General features: G+C 43.6%; 1 protein-coding gene across 1 annotated transcript; it reads left to right on the forward strand.

Annotated features, from left to right (window-relative positions):
* Positions 1-2,960: 2,960 nt before the first annotated feature.
* Positions 2,961-10,050, forward strand: LOC130145796 (myosin regulatory light chain 2, smooth muscle minor isoform-like). The gene is made up of 4 exons (XM_056331159.1): positions 2,961-3,114; positions 4,567-4,765; positions 4,934-5,095; positions 8,907-10,050. The coding sequence occupies exons 2-4, from the start codon at positions 4,582-4,584 to the stop codon at positions 9,077-9,079; spliced, it is 519 nt and encodes a 172-aa protein (XP_056187134.1). The 5' UTR covers positions 2,961-3,114; positions 4,567-4,581; the 3' UTR covers positions 9,080-10,050.
* The last annotated feature ends 11,470 nt before the right edge of the window (positions 10,051-21,520 follow it).

Below are 21,520 nucleotides of genomic sequence, written 5' to 3' on the forward strand. Positions count from 1 at the left end.
CCGGCCGCGGTTTCTCTCCGAGGCGGCACCCCCCCTCCACCCCCCCCCCCGCTCCGATCGGCGCCATGGCAGTGCAAGCGGCCAAGCGAGCTAACATCTGGCTGCCCCCAGAGGTCAATCGGATCCTTTATATTCGGAACCTGCCGTATAAAATCACAGCGGAGGAAACGTATGATATTTTTGGGAAATACGGACCTATTCGACAAATCAGAGTTGGAAACTCTCCTGAAACAAGAGGAACAGCTTAAGCTTCTCAAGGAAAAATACGGACTTGATTACAAACCCCTCCCCCCCCCCAAAAAAAAAAAAAAAAAAAAAAGAAAGGAAAAAAAAAGGAAAAAAAAAAAAAAAAAGAAAAAAGAAAAAAAAAAGAGAAAGAAAAAAAAGAGAAAAAAAAAAAGAAAAAAGAAAAAAAAAGAAAGAAAAAAGAAAAAAAAAAAGGAAAAAAAAAAAGAAAAAAAAAGAAAAAAAAAAGAAAAAAAAAAAAAAAGAAAAAAAAAAAAAAGGAAAAAAAGTGCTTCAGATGTCACCTACAAGAAATGCGTTTCTGCTTTGAACTAGCTTTTGAGCCTTTGGGAGTAAACTATACGGCTATAAATCAATCATATTGGGGTTGGTTAGATAAGAAGTATAATGACACGAATTTTGGCTTTAGTGATAACTGTACCTGGTGGAATACTACACTTGTTAAAAATATGTATTTTTTGCAACAGTTGATTTACCGTTTAAATGTATCAATTTATTTACCTCAACAAGAATTGAGGGTGGTTGAGGGATTTATTGAAACAAGGTCTGTCTACATTGTTGTTTGTTATTCTTTTGTTACTTTTAGTGCCTTGCCTTTTACAATGTTTTCAGAGCTGTGTGGAACGCAGTATTAATGCTGTATTTAAAAAGAAAGGGGGAGGTGTTGGGGCTCTTGCTGTATTGAATGATTATACTGAACTCTGAAGCAAGTGGAAAAATACTGAAGAAATAAGACGAGGTTACGGCCAGAACAGTGGGATGAAGAAAAAGGAGCAAATTGCAGATGTTTGCTCAAAAGCAAGGCCAACGGGACGTGATAAGAGGAGCTGGGAAACCGCAGAAAGGAGCCTACGTGCCAGAGAAAGCAGAAACAGAAATCTTCCCAGTAAACAATTGTTAACCAATCATATTATTATACGCTTGTAAAATAGCCAACCACATTATTGCACGCTTATAGAATGCCTTATAAAAGTCTACCTGGTTTGTACAATAAACGGATCAGATCTTGAACTCTGTGAGTATTTGAATCTGACTCCCGCTCGCCCGAAATGCCCGCAGCACTCTATTACTATCTTGGTGTTTCTACAGCTCTCCTGACCACTCACACTTTGCATATAATTACCTTGAAACTATGTGCCATGTCTAGTAAGTACAGAGGATTTTCCCCTAAAACTGTTTTCCATTAGCATGCTCTCAATTCAGCAAAGTTTAGTATTTTTTTCCATTGCATGTTGAGGCAAATTTTAGAAAAGCAATATTAAAATTCATCGGGGAGGTATTTCTATAAGCTAATTAGGCCAAATTCTCAGACCTCATGAAGTAACTCTTCTGGTTTAAGGGGAGGGCAGGAAAGAAAGTTGGCCCTTCTAGCAGTTGTGTCTTCAGATCTCGGCCTGCGACTTCTAGATTGTATATTAACTTCAGTATATACAGTACCTAAACATAATCCATTTGCATTTGTAAACACAATCAGTAATTTCAACAAATGCACGTTCATGTGGTTTTTTCCATTTCCTCCTTAAGAGTTACTGTTTAATAAGATACTGATCGTATACCAACAAAACTGATAACAGACAGCAAAGGAGTTAAAAGAATGATAAACTGACAGTGCAGCTTTCCATCTGACAATATTCAGAATGCCTTTGTGTACCAAACCACAGCTACTTGAAGCCCAAGTGATTTCTATGGGGCTTCAATACGCAAAATGTGAATAAGCATGCCCTTAAGAAAAATCTCAGAAATGCAGAAGCGGTCACGGGCTACAGACCAACTGCTTCTGATGTCATTTCAGACCCCATCCTCAGGGGAGCTCTAAAAAGACCTTGTAACTCAATTTCTTTGAGATCCTACATCAGTAAATGAAGCAACAAAAAAAAATATAATAGTGTTCTCCTTTGCACTTTTTTCATGAAGAAAATATAAGAAAGTATAAATCCTCCGAGTATGGCTGCAAGAAGTGTAAAGTCTTGCTCCGGCGGCAGTACTCGTTTAGAAGGCTTAAAGATGCGAACCGGATTTTTTCAGGTCCCTTCAGCGGCGCCCGAGGCGGCCCGAGGGCACGGCTCCGGTGACCCGGGCGGTGCCACCACACGGCCAGGCTTCGCTGACCTCGCCGCGATGGACCGCGAACCGGTAACTCCGCGCTCGCCGGTAGAGGCTTCAGGAACACGGACCGAAGCTCCCTTTTCCACGTGATAAATAAACCTAACCGCGCGGGAGGAGGCGGCTGCCCCCAGGCGCTGCCTGTCCGCCTCTCAAACAGCGGCGCCGAGCGGGGTGTCCCCGTGCCCCCGCCCCGCTCGGGTGCCGGCGGCCCCAGCCCGCAGCAGCTCCGCGTACCCCCGGTCCCAGCCACGCGTTTTTCAGGCAGTTCGGGCTTACCTTCCTTCCCGCATCACCTTCCTGGGCTCTCCACGGCACGGCACGGCACGGCACGGCACGGCTTGGCTCGGCTCGGCTCGGCTCGCCCCGCTCCGCAGCGCCAGCCGCCAGCGGCCCCCCCCGGCCCCTTCCCCGCCGCCCGACACCTGCAGGCGGCGCCCGGGGCCGCGCACCGGCGGCGGCCACTTCCCCCGGGCCGCGCCAACGCTGCCGGGGCGGGGGGGGAGACGGCGGCGGGGACGTCCCGAGCCGGCCGCCCCGAGGAGCGGGGCGCTGCCAGCGGTAAGGGGCAAGGCCCCGCTGCCGTTCTGCTGCTCTCCGCTGCCTCTCCCGCCGCCGCCTGGTGCCCCCGCCGCTCGTCGCCACCCGCCGCTCGTCGCCACCCGCCGCTCAGGAGCGCGATGGTTTCTCCGGGAAGCGCCGGAGCCGCCGCTGCTTCCTCCCTTCCGCGTCTGTTTCGCAGCGGGTCCCGCCGCGGCTGCTGGGGTGAGGCGGGGGGGCTCTGGGGGCGGGAACGGGCTGTGGGGACAGTGACCGTTGGGAGACGCGTTCGGGCCCGCGGCCGTTGGGGCAGCTGCTGCTGAGGGGAAGCGATGGCGCCGGGGCCGCCCCCACCCTCAACCGGCGGCGGGCGAGAGCGGCCCCGGCCCCGGCGGCGGTGGCGTCGACGCTTCATGGGGGCAGCGAGGGTTCTTCGGCTCTGGGCGCCCTTGAAGCCTAGGGGAGGGATGCAGCTTTTCCCGAGAGAGCTCGGCGTGCCTCCGGCGCCAAAAAATAATAATTTTGGTGAAAGACCTCCTCAGTGGTGTGCGCTGGAGAGCTGAGCGCTGTCACCGAGCTTCATTCTCCCCACGTAGGGCGAGGGGCGGCTGCCAGGTTGCTTTCAGGTCACAGCCTTCCAGTTAAGGCGGAGAGGGGCTGCATGCAGGTTTCCCCCATCCCCCCCTCCTGCCTACCCAAAAGGACAAGCGTAGTCTCCCCCTGTTCATTTTATAAAATCTTAAAGCTTGCTGTGCGGCCCCGTACGATGGAAACCTGAGCAGGCATAGCAACAGGTAAATTAAATGACAGTGGTAGTGACAAGAATGGCCGTGCCTGGATCCGTTTTCTGTGTTGTTCAGACCCAAGCTCTGGGTGTTACAGGTGACAGTACCTTTTTTGGAGCACTTGGTCGAGGGAGATGAGCAAAAGCCGTGTGAGTTTGTTGCTTTCCCTTTTTGCTTAAAGGAGTAGGCAGCAGAAGTCAGCTTTCAGGTATGGCCGACCTGTAGTATATTTCAGGTAAAATTAAATGCATAAAAGTAAATGGAGGTCAGGCAGAACTTGTTGGTATGAGCAGAAATATACCTTCCATGGTTTTAGGCTGTTTTAAATAATGGAAGGCAAGGCAGGGAGAGAGACCCATCATACAGACAGCGGCTTCTTACCACTGTCAGGTGTCAAGTATAGGCAGTTCAGAGTTTGTTCAGGTCTACTGAGTTGCGTTTCTCCTTCCTCTACTACCTGATATTGCACACAGTTGTTGTGTATCCGTATCCATACAGAGCTCTTTCACAGGCTTAACAACAGCTTTCAAAACCTGGCTTTGCTCTTTTACACTTGAGACCAATTTGAGCTCCCTTGTTGCAGGTGCATGTAGCAAGAAGGGATACCAGATAAAAGCTGTCCTTTTGAAGAGGGAAATTCAAGTTTAAATGTGTCTTCTTTTAGTGACTGTTTTTATTTAAGAGTCTGTCTTTCAGTTGTTTGTACTTCATGCTTCTCTTTTTTTCCTTTCTTGGTTGGGGATATATGTTCTGATGAGAGGAAATGGAAGTGTGTTAGACGTTTTTCTGTCTGTGAACTTTTAACATTAAACCTTAGTATGGGGGGGGTGCGTGTGTGTGTGTAAGTCCTAACTCTGATCTTGTATCTTACTGTATTTACTTCTCTCCCTAGTGTCCAAAAATCAACATGTCCAGCAAAAAGGCAAAGACGAAGACCACCAAGAAGCGCCCTCAGCGTGCCACTTCCAATGTATTTGCAATGTTTGATCAGTCGCAGATTCAGGAGTTCAAGGAGGCCTTCAACATGATCGACCAGAACAGGGACGGCTTCATTGACAAGGAGGACTTGCACGATATGCTCGCCTCCCTTGGTAATGTCACTTTTCTGTTCATGGTTGCCAAACAACTTTGTGCTGTTAAAATCAGAATACTGTGTTTGGGATAGCTTATGAGAAGTGTCTCCATTTGTATTGAGCTATTCAGCTTGCTTTTTCTTTTAGTTTGAAAGCTACACCAAATATGAATCCCTTTATCCCTAGGAAAGAATCCAACGGATGAATACTTAGATGCCATGATGAATGAGGCTCCAGGCCCCATAAACTTCACGATGTTCCTTACAATGTTTGGTGAGAAGTTAAATGGCACCGATCCGGAAGATGTAATCAGGAATGCGTTTGCTTGCTTTGATGAAGAAGCAACAGGTATGTGGGTGAAACTCAGCCGCATGGAGGGTGGGGGTACTTTTATGTTGTTTATTTGGGTTTCTAAATAGTATGCTGATTTTCGCACCTTTATAAATGAAACATGGCACAGTAATCCTAGATGACGTTTTCAACCAAGTAATGAGAATTTGTCTCGATTACTGAGTGAGAGTAAAACCCGTCTGGGTGTTCTGGGGGAGTACTGAGGACTAGTAGTAATGTTCTTCTGTGAGGCTCTGAAGAAGAATGTTTTAACTGGGCAGTTTGTATGTTCCTCAGAGTGCAAAATAAGATGCATTTGCTCTAAGATGAGGAATTCAAATTGGTAATACGTGATATTCTATGACATTGAAAAGGTGACAGATGTGAAATCTGTAATACAACTGAGTTTGTCCTCCCTTGCAGTAGATCTGAGATGCATCTGAATTCTTTAGTGTTTCCAGTATTTCAAGAGAGGCGGTCCAGACTACATAAATTCTTTTGAACCCTCATCTTGCCTAGTGTATGTTATGGCTCCGATGACAAACGCCATGTCGTGCCCTCACTCGCAGCTCTGTTTGTTTTCAGGTTGCAAGGAAGGGCTGTACCCTTAATGATCTAAAGATAAAAACCAGTTGGGGTCTAGAAGATGGGAATGACAGATTGGACTGATTTGAGTACTGAGATATAGAGAAAGAGGAAAACACAAAGCTCAGTTTTACTGTATCGGACTTTCAAGGTTGTGTCTGTGATCTTGAGGTTAGAGTTTGTGCTTTTATTTATTATGTAGGATAAGATTCTGGAGAAGTGTGTAGCAACCAGGGATGAATCCTTGGACAGCTCTGCAGAATTACAGAATGTCAGCACTTTGACGTGTTGTGAACATGTCTTACTAGCGCGTGCCATAATTACGTAGCCTCTTCACTAGGGATGTCATTGCACCTATAACTTTCCTCACAACTGTCCACCGCAATATTTCAATCTAACCTGTGCATATGTGCTCTGAACCTTTCAAAGGATATTATTCCATTTCAAACAGCTATTCTGAGTCTGTGTATTTTTAGCACCTTTTGCCTTTTCAAAGAGCATCCCCTTCCTGCTGAGGTGTAGGTAAACAGGCCTTCTGTTGGTAAGGCCTTTTCAAATGTTAATTTACTTCCTCCCTCTCAAGGGAAATCTCTTTACTATCTCCTAGAGAAGGAAGTTTTGTTAGTAGGTTAATTATTTTCTCTCCACAGGTAGTCTGACTCACTGTGCTACAGGGGTTTTTTTGTGCACACCAAAACAAGAGCCTGTGAATTACGATATAAAGAGAATTATTGTCCTGCCAGTTCTTTTGAACAGTAACCTTCTACGTCTGTGTAAACAATAAGTTACTAGTTCAGGCCCCCACGTACTGATAAGATTGATTTTATTATCTTTCAACTCTGTCCTAGGATGATTTGATAATGGTTCCAGCCACTTTTGTGTCTCATGTCATCCTCAAATTTTAACCAGGAAACATGTTAGTTATGCTGTTGCATTGATTTTTTTGATTCATAATAGTAAAAATGCAGTCTTCAAAATACCATGTAATGTATTTATAGAACTCGTGTTATGTTTGCCCTTTATTCGTTTTACTCTCAAATTTGTCTTCCAATCAGTTTGTTTCTTTTAAAAACGAACAAAAGCATTTCCAGCTATGTAAACCACCTTCTTTTTCCCTTCATAACCTCCATGTGCGTGTGTGTTACAGGCCTGATTTTCTAGCTCTACATCAGTGTAGTCCTTTTGAAATAGAATAATATAAATCAGATGCTTTTGATGAGGGTAAGGTAGTTTTACTTGTTGGTTTTTACTTACATTTTCTATATTGCAAATCTAGTTGGGTATATTGCTTCAACATTACTATTGTGTGTAGTACTGTAAAAATAGTATAAAAATCCTATCTGTCTGCATTTGGTACATCTTTTATCTGCTCTTTGATCCTGCATTGCATCTGTTTTGTGCTGTTTGCCACAAGATAAATCTGAAATTTTGCTTCGTTAATTTGTTATTCCCCATCTACGTTGAAGGCTGGAGTATGCTTTGCTTTAAGATTTTGCTTCGTTAATTTGTTATTCCCCATCTACGTTGAAGGCTGGAGTATGCTTTGCTTTAAGATTTTGCTTCGTTAATTTGTTATTCCCCATCTACGTTGAAGGCTGGAGTATGCTTTGCTTTACAATTTGTTGCTGCTAAAACTTCTAGCATATTCCTAGTCTGGCAATCTAGTTCAGTGTTTAAGATATCTAGCTGTTCAGCCAGAAGTAATTAAGTCCTTGAGGCTAAACTTGCAGCACCAAAGGCCTTGCGTTATCTGAATACTGATCCCTGTGTCTTCTCTCATCGCTGCCTGTAGGACTGCAGAAATAGAACCTCATCTGTTCAGCTGGTTTTTCCCCTTCTTTTTGCACATCTGCAAAAGACGACTCCAAAATTTGACCCGATTAAGATGGGCTTGGCTAACTAAACGTTCTCCCTGGTTTTAACGTAGAACACTGCTGTTAGCCTTCTTAATTTGGGGTCAGTAGTCAAGGGCTTGCCTACACTGGGATACGATGCCATTTTAATTAGTGTAGAAACACAGGGGTTTCTCCCTTCCCTGCAGCATACACCAACCCCATGATAATTTGTCATGCTCATTGACTGCCTTTTGGTCCCCTGATGCCCCGTTTGGCTTTGTCTCCCTACTGAATCTGCTTGCTTAAGTTATTCAACTCTTTTTTCCAAAGCAGAACTTTTTTTTTTTATTAATCACATTCTAATTGAATCTGGATCAGTTGATGTGGGAGTCTACATATGATTTCCAGCTGTTCTGCACAGTTTACGTTGGGGGTTTTTTTGGAATGTACTTCTACTTCCTCTGTTCAGTTGTTATTTCTCCAACTAAAGTTCAATAACCAGTTTCTTTCTCAAATGAAGCAACTGTTGTGTATTTAAAAGCATGGCAGGTCTTCTTTCAACATTAAGTAGTTTCTGCATTCTTCTGTCTACCATTTGTTATGTGCATTCCTTTTTTCATCTCTCAACTTCCCTGGAATTATTTGGCAACTGGTGGTTCTGCCCACCTATTGAAATTGAATTAACAGAACATACTTAGCAACTGCTCATTTTTGTATTTTTTAATTTCCTCCAAAATCTTCTGCTAATGTTTTAGCCTAAAATAAATAACTTTAATATATCCTACCTTCTTTTTTTTACTAGCTTCTCCATCTCTACCTCTCCACAGTAAACATTCTTCCTCCCTCCAGAGTTAACTTGCTCAATCTTGTCTGAAAGTCTTTTCTGTTACAAACTCTTTCCCTGGACGCTTGCCAGCAGTTCACTGTGTGCACGTAAACTGCCTCCAGCAACAGTATTGTGCAGCAGTGAAGAGCCAACCAGTGGTTTTTTAGTCCCCAGAGGAAACTAGTTCATAGGGATGCAAAAATATATCTAATTAAGTCAAGAAAAATATAATTCAGAGAACAGCTTGCGTAATCAAGACTAGCAGTGACAGGAACTTGTTTTCCCACTCTGAGCTGTTGAAGATCAATACATGGAAACAGCTGTTATTAGATCACAGCAGATCAGGCCCTCTTTTCTTAAATCTGTATGCAATGCATTAAGCTTCCCTCTTTTCCCTTTTGCATTCAAGGAATTTCTTTAGAATTCAGTTAAGAAAGTATTTTGGGCCCTTGGTGCAAATGCATATATTACATGCTGTATAAGCTAATTCCATGTCTTGTTGGTATGTCTGTCTTACTGCTTTTGAAGACTCAGCTAAGAAATGGCTTCTCTTTTTTGTTTCTCTTTATATGTCTCATTCTAGGGTTCATCCAGGAAGACTACCTGCGGGAGCTGCTGACGACGATGGGAGACAGGTTCACAGATGAAGAGGTGGATGAGCTGTACAGAGAGGCCCCCATCGATAAAAAGGGGAATTTCAACTACATTGAATTCACGCGCATCCTGAAACATGGAGCAAAAGACAAGGATGACTGAGCAAATCACCTGATACCTGCAGATAGCTTCCCGCCTCCCACCACCGTTAATTTCATTTCTCAGGATCTGTTTTTTTCTTTTTTTTTCTTGTTGGGACCTTTTGCATATATTTCTGACATTCCAGCTTTTTCCTCTGTGGACTCTGGGGCTACTCAGGCACACCTGCACCTTTGTAATAAGACTAGAAACAGACAGGGAGAGAGGAGCAGGGAGAGCTTACAGTGACAGAGGTTTAGGGACAAAGATCAGTGAGTGTGGAGGCCCAGGTAAAAATGTCAGTGCTACTTATCCTAGCTAGATTAATTTTACATTTTTAATGGTAACTTTTCAAATAAAACGCTCCTATATTAAGTACATCATTATAATTTTCATGCTAGAAGTGGACTGTGTATCTAGTCATATCTGTGAATATTTTTGCAACTGTATGCAGTTGTGTTGTTATCCATTTTTGCCTTAAAAATGAAGTGTAAGTCACTTAAGTGTACCGATGTTTGTACTTCAGCGATTGAGTACTTCACTTACTACTGTGAGCGTATACAATGAAGAAATTCCCATCCTTCAGATTTTTAGTACATTGTAAATTAATGATTCCTGTCCAGGACTTGCACATTAAACATTTTAAATCATATGGATTAATTGAGGGGGTGTTTTACCACAGTAGCGCCCCCATTTCGTGATACTGAGTACAATATTAACACTGCTTTTTAAAAACTTATGGTGTTTTCTTAAAAAAAAAAAAATACCACGTGTGAGTAGAATGCTTAAGTGATGCCTCTTACCAGATCTGCAGGACCAGCAATACAGAACTGATTCCATTTCATTGCAACTTTTCTTCTTTCTTTTCCCATGTTTTTTCGAAGTGCAGTGGGGCTGGATGAAGAAGGAAGGTGTGCTCTCTCTCTGTTTTCTATCCAAAAATGTTATTCTTGCTTTCCAGATGAAACCATATACAATATATTTTTAAGAGCTTCTGCTGAGAGTGGTGCTTTGGAGGTATGAGAAGGAGGCAGTCTTCCATTTCTTATAATTAACATTGACTAGTTCTTGTGGTATGGAATGCATAGCAGGTTTGCTACAGTACTCTCAAGCAACTTTGTCCTAATCTGAATACTTGTTTTTGTTTTTGTTGGTCTTGTGAGAAAGGGTGATCAGAGCTGCTTCTGTCACTTCTAAGAATGACATTGTTATCCCTTAAGAATTTAGGTTACAAATTTAAGAGAAGTCATTGGGCTGAGAGCCTTTTGCTGTTTCTTGGTAGGATGCTACTGCGAACTGAACTTTTATTAAATTTCATTAGAGGACAGTGATTACTTGTTTTAGAAATACACTGTTCTTTCACGAATAACTTGCCAGGACTGTCTTCTCTTGAGAGGGGCAATGCCGTAAAAATCATCCACTGTACCTGAGGGAAAGGGCTCTGAAGCTTCTGCTCTACCTCAGCCCCAGTTCTCTGCAAAAGAAGGGGAGCTGTGTGAGCATACAAAGGATTACAGAATGCTGACATAGGTCTGTAAGAAGAGTAAGGGAAGACCCTGAAAAACAGAGAGGTGGGCGAAAGGGTTCAAAATGCTTTCAGGGATGACAGAAGGAGAAATCCAAGTGCTTCAAAAATAAGTTTTCTCCCAGTTGCTGCTTTTTTGCTGAAAATATTTACATTTAGACGGGGCAAAGGTAAAAACTCGAAAAAGAACTTTTGTCAACTCCCAGTGAAACCACTTTTGCCGTCTCTGAAGGAGGCGAAGCCCCAGCCCACCGGCGGAGGGCCGTCCCCCCTGCCCGCGCACCACCGGCACTGCCGCGGTGGCCGCCCGGCTCCCCGAGGGGAGGGGGCTGGGCAGGCGAGGCCAGTACCCGGGGCCATCAGTAGGTGGCGTTACAGCTCCTAGCACGGACGGGGAGGGCAAACGGCTCGCGGCTGCTGGCTCGGGTTTTTCCGAGTCCCGAGGCGCTCACTGCTCCGTGCGTGCAGCAGGGAGAGGAGAGCGCGGGCAGTTCCCGCAGCAGCTCTGCTGTCGCAACCAAGCGCTCGTGCTGTGGGGATTTTTCACCTTGCAGCTTTTGTAGGCACTGAATTTTGGCTCTTTAATCAAATTCATTCATCACAGAAGACAGTATAAAGAGGTATGTGTAAGCTGGTGTTGCAGTCGTGTACGTACAAACACGCACGTGGTGTGTTTGAAAAAGATTGGGTTTCAAAAGGACTCAAGGCCTTCCGCGAGACAAACCAGTTACACCGCTCCTGCATTTCATTTCTCAGCATCTCAGTAAGCATCCTTGTCTTGTAAGCACTTGTAAGATTAGCTTTGAAAAACTCCTCCAAATTCAAATGTATATGTTTACATAACTTTGTTTACATATGAAAGACTAAACCCTGTGATATAAACTCAACTGTTGAGGCTCTGAGTGAGGCAGCTGGTATTTATCTGTAGCAATAAATGCCCAATTGTTAAACCCCAGTTCCTGCTTATAGGCCAGGGCTGTATAGCAACACCTATATGTCATTTGGTCTTGTGATGATGAACTGGAATTCACTAATGCTATTGTTCTCAGCCTTGCCTTTGGGAGAATATTTGGTTTACTCTCTCAAGTTTAATGGCTTTTAATGCTCTCATAAAAACATGTCAGAGGGACTGATAAAAATGGACTTTTGGTGGGTAATTCAGAGGCCTCTTCCAAAGAAATTTTAAACCCCCACTCACCTCTGATGACACCTTAAAGTCTGTGCCCGTCTGAAACTAGTAACGCTGGTTTTGTAGACTAATTGCAGTTCTCAGTCCTGGCAGAATCAAGTCTCACTGACAGCCACGCAGAAGTGGGTTCTCGCTGAAGTGGGTAAGCAGAACATGGAAGCGTTCATGGTGGGGTATTTTTTTCTTTTCTTTTTTATTAATTTAGTTGTTTTGTAGCTAGGTCATTTGTGTGGAGGGCTGGAACAATGTGGCCTTGAATCCTCTCAGCTAGAAGAGAGAATTAAAAGTAGGTCTGCAGCATTCGGGCTGAAATGTTAAACCGCTGAACAATTGAATAAGGGAGGATGGGACCACCACAAGCAGCTGTGTTTCTTATTGTGCGGGGTTTTTTGGGGGTTTTTTGGGTTTTTCGGCAAATGAAGGAGCTTAGTCAATGATCCCAGCAGAAAGGATTAACAAGATCAATTCTACCTGAAGAAAGACTCTTTCCTGCTCTTCAAGGTGAAGTTCCCAAAAGCTATGATTCACAAGTGGGGCCGGTATGCTTGTTTCCTGTGGCTGCGGAGGCAACAGAGCTAAACCCTAAATGAGTTTCAGGTTATAAACCGTTTCCTCTCTGGGACTGTTTGTAAACGTTTTCCTCTCCAGGACTGTTTGTGAGAAGCAGTGCCTCACCAGGGAACTGTCTCGCACATCCTGTATCTGGCTAACACCACCCCCTGCGACTCTCCGTCAGCATCGGTAATAACTCATAAAGGGTGCCGCTGCCCTTATTCTGTTTTAACGTTGTGCACTGTAAGCTGCTGAGGCTCAGCACCCAATTATCCTTGAGTAACCCGGCTATCTCTGTACTGGAGGACGGTTATTTTGTAAGCTGTGCTGTCCCTACTTGTGAATTTACAGCCCTAACTCCTGGAGAAAGAGCAGTGGTGACTCCTTACCTTCTCTTCAGTATTTCTTGTTCATGAGATTCAGCAGGTACTTACTCAGTAGGCTTGTTTTAATAGTTACTAATTTTAGTGCCGAACTCTCCTAGATGGGGAGAGAGCAGCATCTGTCAATCTGGCAGGCATGCCTCACTGTGAATAATAGCAATGAGGTCAAGCATTCTTCCCTGTCATCCAGATACCAAGTAGCGGGTATTTAATACAACAATATCCAAATGCCAAATAGAATGACGTTTGGTCTGAAAAACAGGAGAGTCTTAAGAGAATTGGTGTCACCAGGGTGGTAGTGTCTAAATACTAGGCACTTGGTATGACCTTTGTGGACTGTTTCCTAGCGGCAGGCATGGTTTATATTGCTGTTCAAATAACCTTAGCTAACTGCTGACTCATCTCTAGTTCCACTCTATGTATCCCATTGCTTATGTATAAAAATGGTTTTAGTAGTACTCATTAGCTGTGAAAGGCAAACCTAACTAGAGCTCTCATGTAATCATCATGAGATCGGAAGCGTCATGTAAATGGAGTGTTTAAAAATATAAAAAAGCATTCACACAATTTTAATAGGGAGGTATACCAGTCCCAACAGGCTCCTTTCAGTGGGCAGGTAAGAGTTGCAAATTAAAGATACTTGCAGCTGAAAACTTCCTTTTCAAATAACTGCAGGTCACTGTGACATTGGAAATGGTTGCAAATAGCTACAGTGAGACCACAGTCATTGCCTGCTGCCTCTGTCCGAGTCCATCATCCCCTCCTGTCATTGTCATCGATGTCCCTGTCATCCCCCCCACACCCCGCCCAAGACTTCCTGAGAATCTGCTCAGCTCAATGCCCCACAGCCCTACGGAGCTTCAAAGCTATAGGGCTGGAGTCAGTTAAAAGGGGAGTTGACAAGTTTTGCATTAGCAAGATAAGGAAGTGAACTTTGTGATTCAATTCTCTTCCAAAAATGTATGGAACAAAACTGCTTGTAGCTAGTGCTTGCCTACAGTTTCTTTTACTGATTCAGGGATAAGGTACTGTATATTAATTAGAACCTGAGATATATGTTGTGCAAAACACAGGTTATAACACTGTTATTGCTGTCCTGTTGGCATACAGTGGAACTTGACCGTGAATCTAAACGCTTTGACTTTGCCTGCCCTCCTCCTCTGCTAATTAAAAAAACCTCCAAAAGATAGCAATGCAATTTTCAATTGTCAGAAGACAACATTTCTTTCAGACTTTGACTTTTTTTGTAACTAATTGAACATAATCTTAGAATTTAATTAACAATAACTAGTTTCTTTGCTGAAACAAGTGTAGGTACGCAAATTGCATCTGTCTTGCTGGTGTTTGTTATTGGTGTGTTTTAGCACGTCCATCTGTTCCATGGCCCCTATACCTAGGTAAGGCAGAGTGCAGCAGCACTGTTACAACCATATTTGAGGATGTCCTGCTACACATGGACCTAAGAGGAAGGAGGGAGGAGTCATCAGGCTTGTACAAAAGGGTGAGTAAGGAACATGTTGAAAAAACTGAGAACTCTGATTCACTTACTGGAAGATGACTATGGGCTACTTGAACCAACAAAGAGGAGGATAAACTGTTGCCTTGAAGTGCTAGTTATAACTAACCGTGCAATTAGCAGAAACTCCACCTGGTAGCAGCTATAGCCAAATTTGGAGGCAAGTTGCAATGTCGATGGAACAGCAACCAGGAGACAGTGATGAAGCTTGTTGGAAGTACCTGGGTTTACTCTGTCCCTGTTGCAATGCATACAGCCTGTTGCCCCTGAAATTTTCTGCGCCAAGGTCTGGACACAGAGTTTGGGTAGCAGAGTAGCCATCTAAACTAATGAGGATTAAAATTTCATAAAGAAGAGAGGAGACAGGGGCTGAGGCACTTGATGTAATTCCTGATGCAGCTGATTAGAGATGACTCTCTAGTTGAGATCCCAGTAGTAAGCCTTCTCTAGAAGCTCAACGTCAACTCCTAGTCAGCTCTTTAAGTAGCCCCTTACTTTGGCAACCCACAGCAGCTCTTCCAGAGTTCTGTTTTGTATTTGATGTTTCTCTCTCTCTCCCTCCTCCCCACTTCTGTTTTTTTGCAAGCACTTAAATGCCTTCCACATGTCAGGGGCCTGCATCTACCCCTTCTGCTGCAAGATTTACACATGCCAAAGGGTGGAGGCCCACAAGCAAGAAAGGCATTCCCTTCTCCACTTTGTGTACCTTGGGGCTCACCTCACCTTGAGCTAAGATTCAAAGCAGCTAATAAGCTAAAGCTGGCTTTTCAAATTTTGATGATTAAAAATTCAGGCACCTCAGGATTAAGGACTAATTCAGCAGCAGCTTGGAAAATGCTGGCAGTATCTAAAAGGGACATCAGTAGCTCAGACATTTCAGGCTCTTGGCTGAAAGTTGGAATCAGATTCGCGTGCACATCTCTGGATGCACAGCAATGGGGCAACGTGTGACAAAACTGTCACCTAAGGGCGGTAAGTAAGTGTGCTAGGAAAACAGGAGACTCTTTTGGCTGGTGTTCTTACTAGTGATGCCTGGAAGATCTTACCCTATGCCAGGTTTTCAGGGCTAGTAATTATGCCTCTTCCACCACTGATCTCAAGTATTTCTAGGAAGGGGCAAGTATCAAACAAATGGGTGCTGGCTGCTTATTTTCACAACCACTTTCCAGACTCAAAAGGTACTTTACACCTATGTGACTGATTCTGGATTATTCTTACCTATGACAGATCTAGTGCTCACACACACCCTTTGCAGGAATGTTTTTGTTACCTACTGGTGGTTTTTAAAGTGACTATAAAAGCAAGGAAAGCATTTGGGAGATGCTATTATGAACAGGTTAGAGTGTATTTGTTTTAGTTATTTCTTCTCCTTCCAATTCCTCCATGCCTCCCTTAAGCCTATTCACAGGCTTTCCTTCTGCAGGGAAATTGTACTGAATTCAGTGAGGCTCATCTAAAAAGGCCATTTCAGCAACGTTATGTGAGTTTCCAATATTTACCTTTGCATACCAATACATAATTCTGGCTCATTTCCTGACTCTGCTGTTCTTAGTTCAGGGGGTGTTTTTTTGTTTTGTTGGGTTTTTTTTTAAGGTACAGTTTGCTTGAGTTTCAGCCTCTAATCAATTTTACATTAATGACTCTCCTATACAGTTTGCTCCATTTTATCTCTGTGGCAGTTGCAGTTTTCATTTGGTGAATCTCCTTGCATTTCTCTGCTATATGTGGCTGATGTCAGACACCTGTGATATCTGGGCATGTTCTTACATAGTCCACAAAGGTTTGTTTCAAGCTTTTGTTCCCAGAAGCTATGGAGAAAAGGACTGTATAAAAGCTGTTTAGAACTGAAGTTGGTTGGGGGTAAGGGGTGAGAAGTTTTATCCCTGGAAATAAAAGCAATGTGGCATGAAAGTATTTGTAATATGGGCTCCTTTTAATGAATCTTAGCCACTTAGTTGACTGAAGACATTAAATTGTTCTTTCCCTAAAGTAAGTAATTAACTTTCAACACAGAAAATTAAATTGCTTAAGATTATTACACAGCTATCTGAACAATACTTCTAGTGTCTCGTTGCATTTATTGCTTTTTCGCCCCTGGCATTTTGTATGTAATCATCCAGACACCATGAGACATACTGATCAAATAAATTGGAGCCCTTTGCACATTGCAATCTTTTTTTATATAGTATTATACAATATGCTATTACTGTAGCCAGGTAATAAATAAGAGTAGAGTTAAGACAGAAACTTCAGGCAAAGCCAGTCTGTCCTGTAATCCATAGTCAGACATGATCTGGACTCCTGAAATGAGCTACATCTTTACTGGGAGAGAGACAGACTCCCGAGCTGACTTTAGCAGATACTTCGCTATGAGGCTGAGCACATTTCCTCCTACTACGCTGAAAAAAGCTGGCTGAAGAGCAACTTCTGTGCCAATGCTCACAATGCTCCTAGAGCTCCAGACAGGTGAGTAGGTCTCTCTGTGTTTGTGTAGTGTCTAGCAAAACAGAGCGGGGTGTAGGTGAGAAAATATAATGTCTTAAGGCATTTCCATAAGAAAAGTAATAAGCACTTTTTCAGTAGGGGTCACAAAAGCCATGTTTGAACAGCTTCCACTGGGCCTTTTCTAATTCATCAGAACATCATTTTCACCCCTGGCTTTGGCTATGCTGATTTAGCAGCTTTCTGTTAGCAGTGTTCTAGATAACAAGTGGCAACCAAAATATTCCAAGGCTGCCTCGTCCTTTCTTATCCTACAGCCTAATGACAAAAGGAGGCAATTGTACCTTGTTTGTTAACTGCATGCTGTGCTTTATCTTGCAATTTGGCTTATGTCGTCATCAAGTTGCTAATCATCATTCTGTGGCAGTGTCTGCACAGCTCCTCCATGCAGCTCTTGGCTGCATTGCATGGGCACGGTGTCGCAAACTAGCAAATCCAAGCACTGGCACCTGTCAATAACTGTTGTTTAGAGGGAAGTTGTTCCTTTTGCCAGCCAGTGGAACATCAGCTCTCCAGGCCACTAAATAAATGCTATTTTACATTGTCTGGGCACCATATGGTCCGCATACTTCTGACTAGAGCTGAGCCACAAGCTCCCCATGCAGTCAGGTGCAGGTGAGAGAGCCAGCTTCCAGCCGCAGTAGCCATGCCTTCCGCTGGCGTGTTGTGAAGAGAATCAGGGAAAGCCTTTCATAAAGTACCAAAAGGATTTTGTTCCCTTGCTCAAGCGCTGAAGTTTTTGTTGACCCTTCCAGGCATTAATGAATAAGTAATCTAGCTGTTCAACGTCGTCAGTTGTGCTACACAGCCCACAGGTCTGCACCCTGGTGTACCTGCAGCTCTAGTGCCTCCTCAGAGAACTCATCTTGTGTTTGGATGTCCAAACCTATGGCTTAAATGAGTTCATCTCATCTCACGCAGCTTTTATTATGTCTTGCAAAATAAATCCATTCTATGCTGGAGCCTTGCTTTGGCACCATGCTTGAACAGACAGAACCAACATGTGGGCATAGCTGGAGGTGACTGGGTTGAATTTGTCAGCAGGCGAAGTCCTTCCACGTAGGGAAAGAGGAAATGAGGTCTGAATCAGTTCCTAGAGTAGCACAAATTAGTGAGCTACTAAGAGCCCTCAGAGAGGTTCCCAGAGAGCCTCACACTTAACCCAGGTAATTATAGCTGCAGGTGGCTGTGTAAGCATGAATCACATAGGTGAAAGTCGTGCTGAAGCCTCAGCAAGACTGGTTTTTTAAGCCTAGGAACCAAGTCCAACTATATTTTATTGACCTTACTGCCAAGACTCTCTCAAGCCTTGTAGTAACAGCTAGCCAGAGTACCGCATGTTATTGCCATTTAAAACACTTGGGACTGGGACAAGCTGTATTGGCCAAACCCTAGTCTATATCCATACAAGTAAACCCAGTACTCATACAAGTTTGACAGGGAAACATCGGCTCTGTGCCTGCAACTCACTTTTTAACAAGCAAAGATCTATTTCCATCCTAAAGTGCTTGAAAGGAACTTCTGTTTTTGAGAACACGACATAACTAAGGTAACAAATGACTTTATCATCTACCAATGTCCTTTAAGTGTGGACACACAGATTTTGCAAAGGAACTTTAAACTTACAGGTTTCAATCCATACTGAACTTATTCTTTGAAGTCTTAACAGAGTGAACTGTACTTTTTCTGTCCATGCCAGATTGTCTGGAATGGCCTTTTACAACTTTTTTTCTAGAAGACTCATATCTAATGTTCCAGGCTGAGCTGAACAGCTTCATTGTTATTTCCAACCTAAAGCCACATGTGGTCTACAACGTGATGATGTCTTTGGGCCTAACTCATGTCCTGCTCCTTCACAGCCTGAGTCCAGCAATCATACGCTGAACATGTTTAGCAAGGGTGGACAGCACTGAGTTAAGCACAAGCACAGTGGTATCTCATGCAAAATCACAACTGATGAGATTCATGCCTTTTGCATTCCAGCTCAGTATCTAATGCTTACATACAGCAAGTAGAGACCCGGGTGCAATTTCCTATTGTGCTTGAGAAGGGTCAAGGCTCTTATACCAGAAGCCGTCCTCGAATGAGACCTCTTTCACCAACAGAAAGATGGCCAAAGCCCTATATAGCAGGTACAGCCTAGGGCTATGATGTGTAGAAAATCATGGCCGAGCTCCTCAGACTCCTAGAATGGTCTTCAGTATCAAAGCACTTGAAGCAAAGCCCAGTTTAGAGGATTAGCATTTGTCAAGCCCAAATAACTGTAAAAGGTAGAGGGAGAGGTACATAGGAACATACCAAATCTGTGCTACAGATTATGCCTGCTTCTGCTGAGGTTCCTGCCAAACCCCATCCTCAGACACCAGTCTTGCCAATTTTTAGCTTGCTCTCAGCAGAGCTGTTATACCACAGCCCAAAAATGCCAGCACACAGGACTCCGCGCCTTTAAATAATGCTGCTTTTCCATGCATGGATTTTCCTTGCCCTCAGCTCCCCAGCCAGAGTGCCTCTCCAGGATGGGATTAATTTGAGAGGGACACCTTCAATGCACTCCCACTGTATGAGCTTACCGTAACAGAGAATGACAGAATAATGGTCAAACACTGGGGGGGAAGGGGGTGTACAAGTGCCTGTGTGAGTGAAGTCATGCATTCACTCTGTTCCATTTTTTCCAGATGTGGCGCTTAGTATTTGTAACATTGCAGTAAGTCCTGTAGCTCTGTCCATGTTTTTACAGCGTACTGTGGGAGAATTCATCTGTCCCTGCCCCGGATCCTGGCAGAAGTAGCATGGGTATGGCAAGGCATCAAAGTGAACTGGTTCTGGCTCCACATCTGTGGTTCCATCGGTGGCAAGGCATTGATCCAGTGGTTCATTCTCCAATGTATGTCTAAGTTGTGCAACAAGCCTGCTTGTTTGCAACTCTCCTTTTAATTTGTGTGGAGTCAGTCCATTGAGTCTATTCCACACTCCAGACAGGTCCATTTTCAGCTGTCTGACTGAGGCAGCCCTTTGCATATCTGCTGCATCCCAAGACATCCTGCTCTTAGCTTTGGTGCTATGCAAGTCAGCACATTCCCCTCCTACTGGCACATTTCAGTATAAGCCTCCCTCTTCTCAGCTTTCTAAGCCAATTTCAGCAATGTCAGCCTGTGCCACATTCCATGCCTTTCTAGTCCCAGTTTCTATCTAAGCTCTGTGAATCCACAGAACAGCACAAGATAATCTGTTCACAGCTCCTGATCCAGTCCAAGCAGTCAGAATATACCCAACTGAAACACTTTTTGGTGCAAGCTGACATGATTGCAGGGGAGAAAGAATTAGGACCAAACATCACAGTCCGATACGACCTTTCCAGGCTACCCCGGAAGGGAAGTCATGGTACTAAAAGGGAATCACTATGGGACTAAAGGGAAGCAGGTATCCTAACGGGGAAGACACCTGCATAACTAGTATATAAGCAGTAATTAGTACAGAAGGTGGTACCAAGTTCAAGAACACAAAAACTATCCAGAGAAAGGAAAGTATTAGCAATACTATTATTAACTACTTACTGCAAAAGATTAATAAAGGTTAAAATTAGTTTCAAGTGTATTTGGTGAAAAAACTAGAAAATGAAACAAAGGTGCTTTCATGATTCACTTGCTGAAAAGGAAGATTTTGAGATTCAAAAGGAAGCAGTTGGACTGTCAACATGAAAGGAGCAATTGATCAGAGGAGAGTGCAGAGGGGCTCCTGCTACAGAGCGAGCTCAGGAAATCTGTACAATGAGCAATAATGGTGATGACTGAGAGCCCAGAACAAATGTTATAGGGGGGTTTCTTAAGTGATGGGAAGGCATAAGAGCCTACTGGTGTGAGACAGGAGGAAGCAAACTAGTAGTAGTAGAAATTGGTAGGGGATTTTTGAAGGAGGGAGATAATTTAGATTAACACAAAGATCAAAAGTCTTTGCACATGGCTCAGGAAAAAGGCCAAACCGGGAAGACAAACTGAGGAGAGATGAAAGTCACTGGTATTGAAAAGGGAGTCGGGATTATTAGTGTCTTCTGATAGCAGTGAATGGCAGAAATTAGTGTGCTGCTGAACGCAGTGTAGAATAGTGTGGCATCGCTATATCTGAAAAATGAGGAAAGCCATCATCTTTGTCTTTTCTACCTGAGAATCCCAAATTACTTTGTGCTGCAATACCCTGTGGTGTGAAGAAAGTTCCTGGTCTTGAGAGGAGATACCAACAGGCCAGATATAACTGTTTATAATGGCTGAAGGTTAGCAAGGAATGGAACAAGATGGTGAAATCTGGCTGAAATATGAACACTATGTTCAGAAAGGCACTGGCTGGTCATTTTCTGAGCAGCGAGACAATGGAAAAACATATAGAACAAAGGAGCACTGGGTAGGTGAGCCAAGGAGGAGTTTTGGGTGACAAGCAAAAGAATCGTTCCCAGAGAGGGCAAGAACAGAACTGACTGTATGGAGCATAATCAGACTGAAAAAAAAGAAACCTGAAAGGAAAATTCAGATCAAACCACGTTAGTTTTGCTGATTTGCTTCATTGAGAAGTTTACTTAATATTTCATGTGGAAATCAAGAGTTTCCACTCCTCTGTGGTCAGCTTTAACAATGTAACCCCAAAACTCTGACAGCCATTTTAAAGAAAGAGGAGGAAACTTCCTGAAAACCAGAAGTAACACCATGAAGTTAAAGTTTTGTCTCCTGTGTCCCCCTCCTTTTTCTACCTAGAAAACACATGTATAGATCAAGCCTCCTCTTTTCCCTCTAACAAGCATTGTCCTCTG

This window comes from Falco biarmicus, chromosome 3 (genome assembly GCF_023638135.1).
Source record: "Falco biarmicus isolate bFalBia1 chromosome 3, bFalBia1.pri, whole genome shotgun sequence".
Lineage (NCBI taxonomy): Eukaryota > Metazoa > Chordata > Aves > Falconiformes > Falconidae > Falco > Falco biarmicus.